The sequence below is a fragment of the Polypterus senegalus genome, chromosome 1, assembly GCF_016835505.1.
Source record: "Polypterus senegalus isolate Bchr_013 chromosome 1, ASM1683550v1, whole genome shotgun sequence".
In the NCBI taxonomy this organism is placed as follows: domain Eukaryota; kingdom Metazoa; phylum Chordata; class Cladistia; order Polypteriformes; family Polypteridae; genus Polypterus; species Polypterus senegalus.
This window is the reverse complement of record NC_053154.1, coordinates 115,102,984-115,116,330: the sequence shown is the minus strand read 5'-3', so window position 1 is coordinate 115,116,330 and position 13,347 is coordinate 115,102,984. Positions and strand designations below refer to the sequence as shown.

The window sequence follows — 13,347 nt, the reverse complement described above, 5'->3', positions numbered from 1 at the left end:
CAAAGTTCCTAATTTGAAGATAGTGAAAGAAATGTGTGGCTGGAAAGTTAAATTTAGAATGCAATTGTTCATAGGATGTAAAGATGTTGTCTATATAAAGATCTCTAAGCAAGTTAATCCCAAATTTTTCCAGATATTAAAACTGCATATGTTTGCGAAAGTGTTAAAAATGTGGTTTTCATGCAGATGTGCCACAGATATATTCTCCATCTTAAAATGCGTTCTACATTGGTTCCATATTCTGAGTGAGTGAAGCACAATTGGGTTATTAGTATATTGGCGATAACTTGCATTTATTGGGGCACAGAGCAGGGCATATAAAGAAGTACTGCAGGAATTTACTTCTATTGGGACCAGGCCTGTGTATGTTCATCTATTTGTGTCCAGGTTTTTATAGCTTGTATGTTTGCTGCCCAGTAATAAAACTGAAAGTTAGCTAGAGCCATGCCACCTTCTGCCTTTGGTCTTTGTAGGGCCACTTTGTTGAATCTGGACATTTTTAATCGGATTGGCTTTCCAGATTAAGTGCTGCCCCAAGATGTATAGCAGTTATCACGCCCTTGACAGCTATTTCTGTTTTATGCCATTTTGGTAGTCTGGACAGCCTGCCTTTTTTGGTTACAGAAGCTGGAGTTTGGAGGGTGCTGGGAAAGCTTTGGGAACTCTGTTTGTTCTGATGAAGATGGTGATGAGTTGTCTCCTGTCACATTTATACTTGCTTACTTGAATGAAGGTAGCTAGGCACTAAAAAGTCAATTTGAATGCATTTTTCTTTAGTGTCCAAGTGTCTTTCAGCTGTTGGTTTTGCTTGGACTTTAGAGCGTCATTATTAGCTGTAAGTATATGTAAAGGCAACATTATTAGAGATCTTGTGCCCTCTTCAGAGTACTCATTCTGTCACACATTTTTAGGATGTGGAAGGAAAACCACAAAAACATGGGGACAATACACAGTTTCCATTGAGGGTGATTGGGTCAGTGTCGTAAACATATTTAAAATTCAGTTTTGATTATTCGGCATAAGAATCTGAGATATCTATAGTGTGTTTCATGACATGTAACATCTGTGGCTTGTCCATCTAGGGGTATTTGTATTTACGTTTTGACTAGTTAGAATTACAGATATCTTCAAGCTACTTTTTGACAAGTTGAAACTGCTGTTGAAGATTTTAATTACACTAGGGTCTTTGACCCCTGCTCACTTCAATTGCCAACCCCCACTGGGCCTACGCTACACAACAGCCACTTCGGATCTCTGCTGCTTATGCGTATGAAGGGGGGGCTGATCACACCCCTAAAAGAAACAGTCACTCCTTCAAAACCCCCTTTTAAATGGTAATACAATGGGAAACAAATACAGTTTTTTTTTTACCTCCTCTTTGCTCGTTCAGTTGCAGGATTGCTGCTACCATGCTGTATGATCTGCATCTCGTGCGGTGCTTTCGAATGTTTTTAAAAACCTGAACAGCAGCTGTCCTTTTGCCTCACTGCCTAGTCTCTCTTCTCCCCCAGACATTCTCTGCTCCTGTTGGGGGTCCTGCTCCCGAGACGTGCCCCTATGGAAGATGAGGAAGATTTTCAATTCTTCTAATAGAGAGATGGACCTGTCCCCTCCGACTACACACTGAGCTTGATTCACTCCTGAAAGAGACTTATGTTTGTTTGAAGTGTTTGAATAACGTTTCAGTCTCTAAAGTCTCCTGTGTATATGTGCAACTCTGTGACCCAAGCGTGACAGTGTATGTGGATTTCACTTTCACCAAACAACAAATCTTTTAATTTTCATTGATTCACTTCTTCATTGGGAATAAACACTACTTTTCCCTGATGGCAACACAAATTAAACAATCTACAAGTCTCCGACTTAAAGTTTAAATCCAAACAATATATTCGATCTCTTTGCGATATTCCGTTATTTCACTGAGTAATAATTTCTGTTTGTTTGTGTAATGCGATTTTTACTTTATAATTTTTTTGAGACTTTCGAATTTTCATACTTCCTTATTTCTAACCTGCTCTGCATGTGTATCACACTAATGTTTTTGAATTCGTTACAGTGTTTTACTTTTTCATCTACTCTGTCTTTTATTTCCGACCCCAGGCATGGTTAAATCTCTTGGCACAAAGTCTCGCCTCCGGGATGTGAAAGTGTCTCTCTGAGAAAGTCACGCCTCTCTCTCTGAAAAAGTCTCGCCTCGTCTCAAGATCTTTTATATAGTAGAGAGATGCTATCCATTCATCCATCCATTTGTTTAACCTGCTTATATACAGCAAGTTTGCAGGGCAGCTGGAGACTATCCCAGCAATCTCTGGGCACAAGGCAGAAACAACACCTGAAGAGGGCACCAGTCCATCACGGGGAAACACATTTGCCCATTTAGCATTGCCAATTCAGCTAATCTGTATGTCTTTGTCCTGGGGGAAGAAAACCAAAGTGCCCGGAGTAAACCCACCCAGACATGGGGAAAACTTGCAAATTCCACACAGGGGACACCCAAGACAGTGTCGTTACTGCGAGGCAACAGTCTTGCCACTGTGCCACCATGCTGCCCTAATTCTGGTCGTGATTTCTCAGATGTGACTACAGAAGTGTTTCTAAATCACAGGTGGTGCAGTGGTAGTGCTGCTGCTTTGCAGTAAGGAGACTATGGGTTCGCTTCTCCCTGTGTGAATAGCGCTTTGAGTACTGAGAAAAGCGCTATATAAATGTAATGAATTATTATTAAATGAACACTCCATAAAAGTTAATGGGAAAAGTCTGTCAGTTTTCACAAGAACAAAAAATGTTAATTACAGATTCCCCAATTTAGAATTTTATCTAGGCAAAATATAATTGTAGATGTTAAAAATGGAAATCGGCACAAACAGGAATTACCACAAGACATTAAACGGTAAAGTGGACTTCCACATCCATGTCCAAAGTCATTTCATTTTAAAGATGTTGATGCAGTTAATGAAATTGGTCCAGATTTCCATGAAGGCCTGTTTTGTTAATTCTGAGTTTTCATTAAATGTGAGTCTAACTACAAAATACTTTTTTTGTGTTTGTTTTTGTCCAATGAATTTTATAGAATTGCCACGACTAGTCAATTTTTCACCCAACAAATAATTCAGGATTCCAAACAATTTTGTTTTGAGCCCTCAGCCTCAAGCTGTGCAGGTCTGTAACAAATAGACATGGAACTTGAAGGCGTTTAGAAATTGACAGTTCACAAAGCTGTAAGAAATACACAGAGACTGGAAGGTTTGTTTTTATTTAATGATGCCAAAGTGTTAAGTAAATACACACAATGCGAAATTAGGAGAATGCTGATTTGGATACTTCATTGACAAATATTTTAAATGTCAGCATGGTAAGTTATTTAGGGTGGACTCACACTAGCAATTCATTCTGTGTCTGTATGTAACCCCGCAAAGTCCAGTTTGCTTGACTAGTGTGAATGTGCCCTGGCCCGCTTGGAAGAGGTGAGGGCCTAAGCACGATTCAGTAGCATTCTGAAACTGTGTGATCACTAAACATGCCCGAGCACAGAAAACAGACATGCTGTCAATGATGCGACAAGTGATGTCATGTAATATCTTTGGAGTTTAAAACGGGTTTTTATTCTCACTTTACACATGAACATGAATTGTAGTTGGCAAGAATTGCTGCATATTCATCATTTATCTGCATATAAATCTTCTCATATGTGCAGCACGATTAACAGCAAAGCACTACTCTGCACACTCCATGAATCTGTGAGAGGGCAGAGCGTTATCCTGTCCTACACGACTCCAAAACAGCCACAAAATAAGGACATGCATGCTCATCCTAGGCTTTACACAAAGTCGAATGGTCATGATGGGCCCAGAAAGGTAAGCATAGTGTAAGTGCAGGCCATCATGGGGGTAAAGAGGGGAGACAATCACGCTCGAGCGATCCTAATGTGAGCACACCCTAGGTGGCTGTGATTTGGGCTAAATACTGTCACGCTTGGGTTACGCAGTTGCGCAGACAATAAGCATAAAGGAGAGGTGCTGTACAGGCATTTAAATATACAAAGTGCTGTGTAAGAAGCAGATCACGCGACACAGCAGCAGCAGCAGAGCATCTAACCGAGCAAAGAGGAGGCAAACTGTATTTGTTCTCATTGCAGCAGTGTTCAAGAGGGGCCTCGTGGAGTGACTGCGTCTTCCAGGGGTGTGCGGAGCCCCCTTCTTCACAAAACTATGTTTTTTGCAGGTTTCTTTTTGAATTCTACATTTTGAAATCTCTTGACTATGACTTGTGGTTTTCGTTTTTTGGCTGTTTTAGGTATTTGAATTAACATCTTTTTGGTCTGGGCGGCACAGTGGTGCAGTGGTAGCGCTGCTGCCTTGCAGTTAGAAGACCCGGGTTCTCCGGGTCCTCCCTGTGTGGAGTTTGCATGTTCTCCCCGTGTCTGTGTGGGTTTCCTCCCACAGTCCAAAGACATGCAAGTTAGGTGGATTGGCAGTTCTAAATTGGCCCTTGTGTGTCCTGTGGTGGGTTGGCACCCTGCCTGGGATTGGTTCCTGCCCTGTGTTGGCTGGGATTGGCTCCAGCAGACCCCTGTGTTTGGATTCAGCGTGTTGGAAAATGGATGGATGGATCTTTTTGGTCTTGGCTCTTTCCCGATTCTCTTTTTACGATTCATCTCCTGGTCCATTACTCCTTTTTCATTCTTTCTCTTCTCAACCTTTGGGCAGAATAAGAACTGCCTGCATTTTTCCACATCTTGTCACTATGCCACTTGAAGGGCCATACAGTTAGATCCATAAATATTTGGACAGAGACAACTTTTTTCTAATTTTGGTTCTGTACATTACCACAATGAATTTTAAATGAAACAACTCAGATGCAGTTGAAGTGCAGACTTTCAGCTTTAATTCAGTGGGTTGAACAAAAGATTGCATAAAAATGTGAGGCAACTAAAGCATTTTTAACACAATCCCTTCATTTCAGGGCTCAAAAGTAATTGGACAAATTAAATAACTGGAAATAAAATGTTCATTTCTAATATTTGGTTGAAAACCCTTTGCTGGCAATGACAGCCTGAAGTCTTGAACTCATGGACATCACCAGATGCTGGGTTTCCTCCTTTTAATGCTCTGCCAGGCCTTTACTGCAGCGGCTTTCAGTTGCTGTTTGTTTGTGGGCCTTTCTGTCCGAAGTTTAGTCTTCAACAAGTGAAATGCATGCTCAATTGGGTTAAGATCAGGTGACTGACTTGGCCATTCAAGAATTTTCCACTTCTTTGCTTTAATAAACTCCTGGGTTGCTTTGGCTGTATGTTTTGGGTCATTGTCCATCTGTATCGCCACCCAATCAATTTGACTGCATTTAGCTGGATTTGAGCAGACAGTATGTCTCTGAACACCTCAGAATTCATTCGGCTGCTTCTGTCCTGTGTCACATCATCAATAAACACTAGTGTCCCAGTGCCACTGGCAGCCATGCACACCAAGCCATCACACTGCCTCCACCGTGTTTTACAGATGATGTGGTATGCTTTGGATAATGAGCTGTTCCACGCCTTCTCCATACTTTTTTTTGCCATCATTCTGGTAGAGGTTGATCTTGGTTTCATCTGTCCAAAGAATGTTTTTCCAGAACTGTGCTGGTTTTTTTAGATGTTCTTTAGCAAAGTCAATCTAGCCTTTCTATTCTTGAGGCTTATGAGTGGCTTGCACCTTGCAGTGCACCCTCTGTATTTACTTTCATGCAGTCTTCTCTTTATGGTAGACTTGGATATCGATACGCCTACCCCTGGAGAGTGTTGTTCACTTGGTTGGCTGTTGTGAAGGGGTTTCTCTTCACCATGGAAATGATTCTGCGATCATCCACCACTGTTGTCTTCTGTGGACGTCCAGGTCTTTTTGTTGCTGAGTTCACCAGTGCTTGCTTTCTTTCTCAGGATGTACCAAACTGTAGATTTTGCCACTCGTAATATTGTAGCAGTTTCTCGGATGGGTTTTTCTGTTTTCGCAGCTTAAGGATGGCTTCTTTCACCTGCATGGAGAGCTCCTTTGACCACATGTTGTCTGTTCACAGCAAAATCTTCCACATGCAAGCACCACACCTCAAATCAACTCCAGGCCTTTTATCTGCTTAATTGATAATGACATAACGACAGACTTGCCACACCTGCCCATGAAATAGCCTTTGAGTCAATTGTCCAATTACTTTTGAGCCCCTGAAATGAAGGGATTGTGTTAAAAAATGCTTTAGTTGCCTCACATTTTTATGCAATTGTTTTGTTCAACCCACTGAATTAAAGCTGAAAGTCTGCACTTCAACTGCATCTGAGTTGTTTCATTTAAAATTCATTGTGATAATGTACAGAACCAAAATTAGAAAAAAGTTGTATAAAATAAGTAATAATTAATGAATGATTGATTTAACTTGCTACAATGTTTATAACAATCCGGGGATTTTTTAACTAATCAGTTACATTTTCCTATCATATGTTTAATGTAATTTGTTATACAGAAAAAAAAATATCACACTTTTTGTAATGGTGAAATTGTCTTTGTGCCAGGTGCTCCGAGCCGATTTCCTGTCCCATGAGCCACAGTTACCCACAGTGTCCTCACTTTCCCTTACCTGGGTGTGTGTGTGTGTGCAAGAAGAACTGTCCAGTTTAGCAATGAGGCTTGAAAGCTACAGTTCCTTATTCCTGGCATTAAAATGAAGACTGTGTTGTTGTTTTTCAAAATTGTGCAAGTGAACTTCCAGTTTGAAAGTGTCCCAGTCAAGGTACTGTACACATGCCCAGTACCATCTTCTTCCTTAAAGTATTACATTATAAAAGAAACCAGATCAATATCTGGAATGCATCAAATCAAGCACATTAGACATAATGCTGATCAGAATGGCACCGAGCAGCATTTTGATCTTCACCAATTGCTGAGGAGGACTTCCTGATGGTGCTAAATTTGAAAACCACAGAGGAAGGCCTTACACATTCTCTTTTACCTGTGTGAAGAAAAAGCCATCCCTTTTCAAATAAACCAGTATGTAGAAAATAATGTTTTCAATTGTCTGCCATCCAGCAAAAATGCAAGTACACACTGGTGAGTGCTGCTGCCTAACACTCTCAGAGTCTTTTGTCCAAATCTTTCACTTTGTAGTGTGCAGGTTATTTCCATGTTATGGTGGATTGTTCTTAGTCACCTCAAAGCTGTTTAATTCTAAACTTGAGGTGTTGTTCTTTCAATGTAAGCACATCCTAGCCTGTAGATTGCCATGAGTGGCAGTTGATTGTTAGGCCCTCACTTTTTTATATTATTTGAATCTATGTGGCTGTATTTTGGCAGATGATGATGATGATGATGTCAGAAGGTATCACAGTCATCTGATGCCATCTGAAACAGACCAGGCACCATCAACCGATTTTTTTGTGACATGATAATATCTGTGACCTTGTTCATCTCTTTAGTCATTAACAAAATAGGGACAGAAATTATTAGACCAATAAGGTGATGATCATTAGAGAAGTGGGCACACAGAATTTGGTATGGCCAAACCAGACCTTTCATGCCAAAAATGCCACTGTTCTAAACACATAACACAGTGTGTGTGCTTCATACATGACAGCTAATTACAGTGTAGTTTTCTTTGAAAATGAAATGAAAAACAAACTGTAGGAAGACTTTGGTGGGTCCCTGATAAGCTAAACCACAACCACCGAATGGTTAATCAGTCATGGCAGTCTCTTAATCATCCACATCGAGCAGTGTCACCTGAGACTGGCCCCAGGGCCTTCTGGTTTTGATTTATAAAGACAGTTTCAGCCTATAATTGGACACTTTATTTAACTCTTTCAGGGCAGATGTCGACTTTTGTTAAAGGGAGGGGTTCACGGTGGTAATCAACTATAAGCGGTGACAAAAACCCACCATTATGTTTTAGTTGGAGTCTTTGAAGAAGGAGGAGTTACCTTCATTAGTTTGACTGAGATTCCCAGCTAGGAGCAAACAACAGCAAAAATGGCATCCACATCTGGAGAGAGATCAAAAGTGAATGCATGAAGCAAAATACTCCATGGGTGACGTTTTGCATGCTATTGCTGAATTAGACTGAATTGTCGGACTCCGATTTTGATACAAGTGATTGAAAACAAATGTGAGGTCCCGGCATGAGTTGGTCAGTCCCCAGCTGATCGCGCTGCTCAACAGGTTCATGTAGCTAACTGGCCGATGGTAAAGTTTGCCACTTACAATGACAAGAGGTACAAACCAGATTGTAATACACTGCGACCGCCCCTGACGTGTGAAGACAGCCTGGCAGCCAGCCTGCCGTGCATTCCTGGTGAACTGGTGGCCGCCACAACAGACATTTTATGTTGATTTCTGTGTGAAACCATAGCTTTGTGTGCTTTTCCGAAATAAATATTCAGCCCTCAAAGGGTTCATTGAAAAATGTGTTTTTTTTGTCATATTTGTGTTTAATGTGCCCAAGCAGGAACTCCTCGTCTGAGTCTGTATTACTTTTCTTTGTAATTTAAGAACAAGTTAGTTTTTCTCCATCAGTTTAAAATGTGCAAGTAAGTAACAAACTGCTGCTCGCTGCTTTGGGCCCTGGCACCTTTCAATATTGAACGTCATTAAGCTTATTTGAGAAGGTTACATTTTGTTGATGTGAAAGTAGCCATCTGACAATGAGCACACAGAAGTGAATGAACAATTGCTTTTTAGGAAACATTTTTATCTTTTCGGGCATCCCTTGCTATTTTAAAAGCAATTACTTAAATTTTCTGGTAACAAGAAAATGAATTCTTAAAATAAAATTAGTGGAGACCATGCGAAAGCCTCTGTGCTATGACAGTATTTCCTAAATCTGGTCCTTTATAGCTAAGAGAAAGAGTTGCTATTCACATTATTTGATGGCTGAAGGCTCATCGTCAAGTGCAGTAAAAGTCATCTGAATATGTGATAGACACACATAGAAGGTTGTTGTTTGCGTAGCACAGTAATTATTATGTCGTATGAATTTAGAATTGTCAGTCAAGGAAGACTAGGACCTGGCATATATTTTATTTTTACTGTCATTTGTGAATTGACACTTAAAGCTGTCTTAATGTAAATAAAGAGAAAGCTGCAGTATTGCTGAACTTTTATATTCATTTATTGCTATTGAAGGACCAAAAACCAAAAGTGGGTAATTTGCTTTCAAGGACAAAAAAAACCCGACTACGATACATGGCTGTGAAATTCTGCCATGATCTCATACAATTTGTAAAATGTACACCCGTTAACAGTCTGAAACTCACAAGGGAGTGAACTGGTCATCGCAAAATCAATTTAGTGGCCACACAGTGTTGCTAGAAATACTCTTAAGTATTAATTTCTAAAAATAGTTTCCTGAGCAAAGGATAAAAGATTTATATCAAGTAGTGCCGTATTATTAAAAACAACATTTATTTATACAGAATGTTTTCACATGTAAGAGTAGCTCAAAGTGCATTTTCAGACAATAAAAGACAAATAAATCTATAAAAGAGGTAAAATGGAAGAAGCCATAGTTTATTAAGTCTCTAATGGTCAGTCAGTCATCATCCAACCCGCTATATCCTAACAAAGGGTCACGGGGGTCAATCCCAGCCAACACAGGGCGCAAGGCAGGAATAAACCCCGGGCAGGGTGCCAGCCCACCACAGGCCACACACACACCAAGCACACATTAGGGACAATTTAGGATCGACAATCTTCTCTTTGTACTGTGGAAGGAAACCCATGCAGAAAGGGAGGATAGCTTGCAAACTCCACGCAGGGAGGACCTGGGAAGTGAACCTAGGTCTCCTTACTCCTTAAGCCACTGTGCCGCCCCTCTCTGATGGTTACAATGGTAAAAGTCAGTGTTGATTTTGGTAAAATATGTTACGATTGGAATGCCAGAAAGGGAGAGGTAATAAAACCTTAAGCTGGTGTGGAGGCTGGAGAAGACAAGGGCAGAGATGTTTAGAAATTATTAAAAATAACTTGCATCAAACAGGCAACCTTTATTAATTACTATCACACGTGTCCTCGACCTTATAACCTCTCATTCTGCCAGATTAAATGCGTCGGCTGTTTTGTTTCACTGTGTGTTTCACACTAAAAATGGAAAATACACTAGAAGGAAAAGCAGAGAGTTGTTGGAGGAGGCAAGAAAGAAGGTAATTTCTATTAAATGTGGAATAAAAACTGGTTTATAGTATGTACGTTTGTCAGTTTCAACTTAGTTCACAGAAAATTGTGAGTAGAAGGGTATCAATATTTTTCCCACATCTGTAAAAGAAAAATTTCTGTCTGTCTCTTTCAATGCCTGTTAAATGAAAAAACCCAATCTTCGTAATATGCTGTGTATGTGATTTACAATTTAGCTTTGAGTCCATAATGATCTGTAGATTCTTTACTTCAACCTTGTGATTTGCAAGACCAGATTATCAAGTTCCTTCCTCAGCATTTCAATTGTTTAGTGTAAGGAAATTACTGCTCTTCTACAGGGTGGCACACGAAAAACCAAACCGTCTCCGACTGGCTGGCTCGAGCTGTTATACGTGTCATCGTGGAGGCTCATTGTCGCTGACGGGTCAGCAATTCCACTTGCAACTTTTACCTGTGGGGCAATCTGAAGGGAAAAATGTATGTCAATAAACCAAAAACATCAAAGGAACTGAATAACAATATTCGGAGTGAAATTGGAAAAATTGAAGCGGCTGAGCTGCGTCGCGTCTATAACAATATAGTGTGGCTTGCAGAAAAGACACACAAATAAATAATTTCCAGCACCTCCTCTAACCAGTAAGTACGATCTTTCGTTTCATGTATGGGCTAAGAAACGTACGTCAACGTTGGAGTAGGGGATGGTTTGGTTTTTCATACACCACCCTGTATAATGCCAATACGACATTGATGTCCTTCTTCTGGCCAGGGGCGTCATGGAGGTTACTAAGGTCATTTTCACAATATGCCTAACAAATTCTGAGTGCTATGCTGACCTGATGGTGATCTTATGTGCCAACTTATGCAGTGTAATCTGTTTCATTTTATTTTTCAGCCCAACATGGATTCCTTGGAAGAGGATCTGACCTGCTCCGTGTGTTATTCCCTTTTTGACGATCCCCGTGTCCTGCCATGTTCTCATACATTTTGCAAGAGCTGCTTGCTGAATGTCCTTCAAGTGTCTCTCAACTTCTCTATATGGCGCCCGTAAGAATTCCCTGAAGTGCCCCAACTGCAGAAGCATAGTAGACCTTCCTCCATCAGGAGTCGACTCGCTGCCAGTTAATGTATCGTTGAGGGCCATTATTGAGAAATATCAAAGGGGCAGTGAACCCAGGTCAGCTCAGTGTTCACAGCACCCAAGGCAGCCACTGAACATGTACTGCCTGCAGGATCGACAGTTAATTTGTGGGATATGCCTCACCATAGGTGACCATCAGGGTCACCCAATTGATGACCTAGAAGCTGCTTACATCAAAGAAAGGAACACCCCTAGGAAGCTTGTGGAACAGCTGACTAATGAGCGCTTTGCTGAAATTGGCCTTTTGATTGAAAAGCTAGAGCTTAAGAAAACAGTGTGTGAACAAACCATCAAAGAGGATGAAGAACTGGTCATTAAGTACTTTGAAAAGCTCCATCAAATCTTAGAAGAGAAGAAGCAAGCCTTTTTGGCATCGCTGGAAGAGGCCCAGTGCGAGTCATCAGCAAAATATGATCCACTCATTGAAAACCTTAAATACATGAAGGAGGAGCAACAAGAACTTCTCGTGCAGGCCAGCTATTGAAAAAGAGGAATCTGCCCTTGTGTTTCTGGAGAAGATTCACTTTTTTCGTACTAGAGTGGCCACTTTGACTGAAGCAAAGCTTCCTCCAATTGAAAGTTTAGAGCTTTATCCAAGAACAGAGGCATTTTTGGAACAAACGTGGTCTGCCATCACAGTCGGGGCTATTGAGGAAGCACCAATACCAAAAATCAGTTTCTATACCCATAAAAACAGAGGAGACTTTGGCAGACCTGGAGTACTCCTGGGGGACTCACAGATTTGTTTCCTTCTGCTCCTGTTTGCTAGCATGATTGTGTTGGCTGGAATAGCCTTCAATGTTGCTTTCCCTAGCTTTTCAGTTTTTCTTGACTTGGCCCAGAGTATTTACCACAAAGTGTCTGGATACTGTTACCTGATTTCTGAAGCAATGGCTCATTTGCACACTAATATCAAAGGCTCCACGCCAAAATTAAAAACTTTCTTTATCGTTGTAAAGGAGTGCCTACAAGATTTTGTGCCTGGTGGAAAATAATCCATCAGTTATTCCATTTGAACATGTTTACTCAGCACAAGTAATATATGAAAATGAACTCTTGGGAGGACTTGGCAATGGCTTTTTGAATCCAAAAATCAGGTTTTCCCCAGAAGGGTAATACCCACTAACAAGCCATTCATTTTCTTCTAAAACATATCCTTTCAACTGCATCTTCACACCATGCCATATGACACATGCACTAACAACACTCGCCAACTTTTTCACTGCATTCTCAGAATATCTTGGCTTGAGAATGTTGATCACTTTAGTCAGTCTCACCATATACCTGGAGCCAGGCCAGGAAAGGTGTATGTGGGACTTCCAGCATGGAGGTGTTTCTATGAGATGTTTACCATTTGGCTGGTTGCTGGTGTGTGCTGACATGTGTAACGGGTTTGAGATGTTCACTTGGGGCCTCATGTATAATGGTGTGTGCAGAATTTGCACTAAAACATGGCATATGGACAAAAACAGAAATGTGCATAAGGCACAAAAAAATGCAGATGCATCTTCTGCTACATAAATCCCGGTCAGTGTGAAATGTAACGCGACGCAGCATCGCCAGCTGCTCCACCCTGACTCCTTCCAGAGTTACGCCTCTTTGAATAGGCAAATCAATATAAATAGACCCTTAAGTTCAGCGTTCTGTAAAAAGACAATGGCAAAAGCACAGGAAAAAAGGAAGAATTTCAGCGAATACCAAGTGGAGGCAAGGAAAACGCATACTATTTGTTGGTTTAAGCAGTGGTATAAACAACAAAAGGAAGTTGATCTAGTGACATAGAGTGGTGGAGAAAATTGAAAGTTCAAGTTCAGAAAGTCACACAGTGCCCAAAATAAAAGAAGTGGTAATATATCAAAGTCGCCATGAAAAGGTGAGTCGTAGCCCACCATCTGAGTGTCATATGGAAGAGATAAGAAAAAAAGACAGGGACACAGTGGAAAAAGGTAGAGTTTTCCACTTTAATCACATAGTTTATTTTGTCGTTAAAGTAGAACAGCATAAACTTCATCTTAAAATCGTTTAATTTACTAGTTTCTCAAATCCCATACAATACAATAA

The 13,347-nt window shown here is 40.7% G+C and overlaps 1 protein-coding gene across 1 annotated transcript; it reads left to right on the top strand.

Moving 5' to 3' along the window:
• Window positions 1–10,764: 10,764 nt before the first annotated feature.
• On the top strand, window positions 10,765–12,761 carry trim59 (tripartite motif containing 59). Its single transcript, XM_039740708.1, is given in 4 exon segments — window positions 10,765–10,784; window positions 11,041–11,192; window positions 11,194–11,748; window positions 11,750–12,761. Coding segments are annotated over 3 exon segments (1,233 nt in total). The 5' UTR covers window positions 10,765–10,784; window positions 11,041–11,046; the 3' UTR covers window positions 12,282–12,761.
• The last annotated feature ends 586 nt before the right edge of the window (window positions 12,762–13,347 follow it).